Source organism: Limulus polyphemus, unplaced genomic scaffold, assembly GCF_000517525.1.
Source record: "Limulus polyphemus unplaced genomic scaffold, Limulus_polyphemus-2.1.2 Scaffold1235, whole genome shotgun sequence".
NCBI lineage: Eukaryota > Metazoa > Arthropoda > Merostomata > Xiphosura > Limulidae > Limulus > Limulus polyphemus.
The window spans coordinates 92,617-96,791 of NW_013666845.1; the positions used below are offsets into that span (position 1 = coordinate 92,617).

At 36.3% G+C, this 4,175-nt stretch overlaps 1 protein-coding gene across 7 annotated transcripts in view; it reads left to right on the plus strand.

The window, feature by feature from the left end:
* Positions 1-652: 652 nt before the first annotated feature.
* The window catches only part of LOC106462738 (collagen alpha chain CG42342-like), a 220,189-nt gene continuing 216,666 nt past the window's right edge, over positions 653-4,175 (plus strand). For all 7 annotated transcript variants that reach the window (XM_022390068.1, XM_022390071.1, XM_022390069.1 and 4 more), the window contains exon 1: positions 653-1,277. In XM_022390068.1, coding sequence (XP_022245776.1) covers positions 864-1,277 — 414 coding nt within the window. In that variant the 5' untranslated portion in view covers positions 653-863. The remainder of the gene's footprint in view (positions 1,278-4,175) is intronic.

The window sequence follows — 4,175 nt, forward strand, 5'->3', positions numbered from 1 at the left end:
CATTAATAAAGAAAAAAGAAGCAAAAGCATAAAGCTAAATCGATGTAATTCTGTGTGAAAAAACAAAACGACGAAAACTTATGCATCATTGAAAAATGTTGAAACAAAAACAAAATTAAATCAAAAGTTGAAGGTATACGAAATGGGAACAATTCTTGACCAAAAATAAGTAGTCGGAAATAAAAATAAACATAATATTAACTTTATAATCCTCTAGTGGGTCATCGGAAAGTTGACGGACTTATAACGCTAAAATTCGGGGTTCGATTTCCAGTGATGGACAGAGCGCAAATATCCTATTTTGTAGCCTTACGCTAAAAGAAGCATACACACACACACACACACATACAAACATTAGCTTTATAAGGCATGTAGAAGATGGATAAAATAGTTCGATATTGCTACAATTGGAATAATCCAGTGCATTAGTCTGAACTGTATATGTTAGTTTATGTTTATCGATTAACTGGACTACTGCGAAATGGCGGAACTGTTGGCAACCTCTGATGTGTTAATCGTTGTGGACATCAACCAGCAAACAATGCCTGCTGCGTACACCATCTTTTGAATAATGAACTTGCCTTCACAAGCTGCGTGCGCTTGACGTTCGCGTGCGCGTTTTAAGACAGGTTTTTAAGAACGAAACCGTCAGTTTAGTTTTAGCTATTGTAGCAAGCCGATGGGTGCTCGCGAAAGGTGCCTCGCGTCTCGTGCCCGTGTGGCGATAGAGAACACATTACCTCGTAATAACGTCAACGTGCCAGCTTTTCTATCAAATTGCCTAGGATATCACAATTTATTTAACACCTCAGCTGAAAAGGGGCTTAGTAAGAAGCTATTAAGGTAAAAACTTGAAAGAAAACATGGGTGGTATTAAAGAATATCAGGGTCAACGGAAAAATTGTGGCATTTCTGAAAAAAACAGAAACACGACAGTGAACTTAATCCCGACGTCCAGGAGCTCCTCGGTTTCTATTCATGATCAGCAACAACACCAAAAACTTCATCAAGATACAAAATGTGCTCAACAGGATAACAGTCATCATCTGGACATTGCAGCATCGAGACACAAAACCCAAGAGGAATGTTGTCGGTGCGTGAAAGGCCCTACAGTATTGCTTTGGATTCTGTGTGTAGTGTCTGTAAGCCTTTCATGTCTCTTTGGTCTTAGACTCTTTCGCGTGGAAGAACGTCTGTATTCGCTAGAGACCAAGTACAGACAACTGGAGATGCAACACCTGAGCAAACAAGTAGAATTAAGCGACATAGTGAAAAAGGTGAGTAACTGTAAACGTAGCACCTTTCAAATTTCGACAATGTTCGCTGTTTACCAACCAGATGGTAGTTGAGTATAAAGATTAAGAAGAAAATCCCACTGAATTAACATAAAAGAAGAGCCTTCATTCTAACAGAGGATTCTCTGTTAAAATGCGTTAATAAATGGCTGGTAACAGAGGAAAGGAGAAAGAAACGCGTAGCCTTAGCTATGAACCTTGGTTTTAAACACAACCGTTTAACTTATGCCCCGATAAAAGTTCTCATTTTATTCCTTTCCATGATGTTAACTAATTATTTATTTCTAAATAACCATAACATAGTTTTACAATTACATTTTACACAATTATTTCCGTACTTAATTTTCTGTAAAATTAAAAAAAATATATGTATTACGTAAAATAATAATTATTTCTAATGTGTAATTTAGCTTTATGTCTCCCAGTGAGTCAATGGTAAGTTTACGAATTGCAATGCTAAAATCCGGGGTTCGATTCCCTGTTGTAAACAAAACGCATACAGCCCATTGTGTAGCTTTGCACCTAAAATAAGACAACAAGAGCCTATCTTTGCGCTTGTGCCGGATATGTTGATACCACAAGGCTCAAGGTAACGTTAAACACGATTTGAAGGATCAAAGGCAGTTTTATCTATGATTGTTTTCGAAGGCAACCCTGTGCACACGTTTTGTGTCTCAGACAACATGTTGGTGCCACAAACATAGAAAGGAAACGCCCTCAACAAGAAGCAATTATAATTTACTTTCAGGCTGTTACAGTTAACGGAGACAGAATGGGTCTATTAGCATCATGTACTGGTATCACAATGTAGCCTACTAACGTTGCCGTTAAGGCTGCTTCGCCAAATTAAATCTTCCTGCGAACCATTGAGGGTGTGTTGTCTTCTCTTTCAGATTTCACGACAGAACAAAAAGAAACAATATATATAAGGGGTGACTTGATTATCACGTGATATAATTTTATTGCTTTAATTGCTCCAGTTCATTAATTGACCTGACTGTGTGTTCTTTATTATGTTATGAAGATTCATATGCAGCACAGTCGTTTGTAACAGTTAATATATATTTTTCGTTGGCCATGTATATAATAGCATTATAAATGTATGAGAACTCCATTGTAAGAACCTCCATAAACTTTGATAAAAAATTAATTAAACACAATGTATCTAATTAATGAAGCTGATAAATAGTTTCACATGGATAAAGTGGGAAAAAAATGGATGTCATTTTATGTGCCTTACAAGTGGGAAAAAAGAGATTTCATTATATGCGTCTTACAGAACTGCAATAGAACAGGAAATCAAAATTTTGCAAGGGCAAAAATTTCACATTACATTTGCCTAAGATGCTTTTGTTACAAACTCTCTGATGGTTCGTAAATAACTTTATATATAAATAATGTTCGTTCACATTTATAAGACACAACTCCAAACTATGAACATCATATGTTTATAATTTAAAAATTTTATCGGTGGGAGCACCTTTGATAACGAGTAACTTGTAACATCAAATATTTAAAAGTCAAATAATGACTTCCTTGACCACATAAGGACGTCTAGATATAAATAAACTGTTTCCTACTATGAATGTGATACATTTACAGATATTCTCAAAATATAGAAATGACCCAGAGGGTGTAAATTGTGGAACATCTGGGTGCAAGTGATCATTGCTCTATTAGGTTCAATGTTTTGCTGCATATAGAGATCAGGAATAATGATATTTTGGTTACAAATTTCAAAAAAACCAGATTTTGAAGGGACGAGACAAGAATTATCTGTTGTGAATTGGGCAGCTTAGTTATTTAGAGACACTGATAAGATGTGGAAAAATTTGATAAACATAAATTGGTAAACATATTCCTTATAGAAATAAAAGAGTAGCTGGAAGTAAAAAAACGGGTTGGCTCACAAAGAGTATAAGAGATAAAATTAAAGAAAACCAAAATAAATTTAAGAAATTTGAATTGACTGGTATGACAGGAGATCTAGAAGATTATAAAAGATCAAGAAAGTTGGTGAAACGGGAAATTAGGGACATCAGAAAAGGATGTACGAGAAAAGGTTGGCTGAAAATGTAAAATATATACCAGTAAGGATTTTTTAAAACATATTAAAGGAAAACAAAATGTTAGGATGAGAGTTGGGCCTTTGGTAAAGGGAATGATAAAGGAAGGTTCGTATCTGATGATTATAAGATGACTAGATTATTAAATTTTGCCTTTTATTCGGTTTTTACTAACGAAAATTTAAGCAGTATTCCATATCTTGAACAGTTGATAGGTGGAAGCAAGATCGAACAAAATGACTGCATTAATTCTGAGCTGGGTAAGAAAAAATCGGAAAGTTTAAAGAACGATAAGGCTTTTGGCCAGATAATATTTCCACAAGGGTTTTGAAGGAAATTAAATATTGAGTATATGAGCTACTTGTTACTATTTTTGTCAGTCCTTGAATAGTGAGCAGGTACCTGAGGATTGGAAGTTAGCTAATGTAATTCTTCTTCTCGAGTGGAGAAGCCCGGCATGGCCAGGTGGTTACGGCACTCGACTCGCAATCTGAGGGTCGCGGGTTCGAATCCCCGTCACACCAAACATGCTCGCCCTTTCAGCCGTGGGGGCGTTATAATGTGACGGTCAATCCCACTATTCGTTGGTAAAAGATAGCCCAAGAGTTGGCGGTCGGTGGTGATGACTAGCTGCCTTCCTTCTAGTCTTACCCTGCTAAGTTAGGGACGGCTAGCGCAGATAGCCCTCGTGTAGCTTTGCGCGAAATTCACAAACAAACTTCTCAAGTGAGGTGATAAAAATTGTCCTAGTAATTATAGACCCATTGGTCTTATATCAGTTGTGGTAAACGTTTTAGAAAGTCTGTTAAAAATG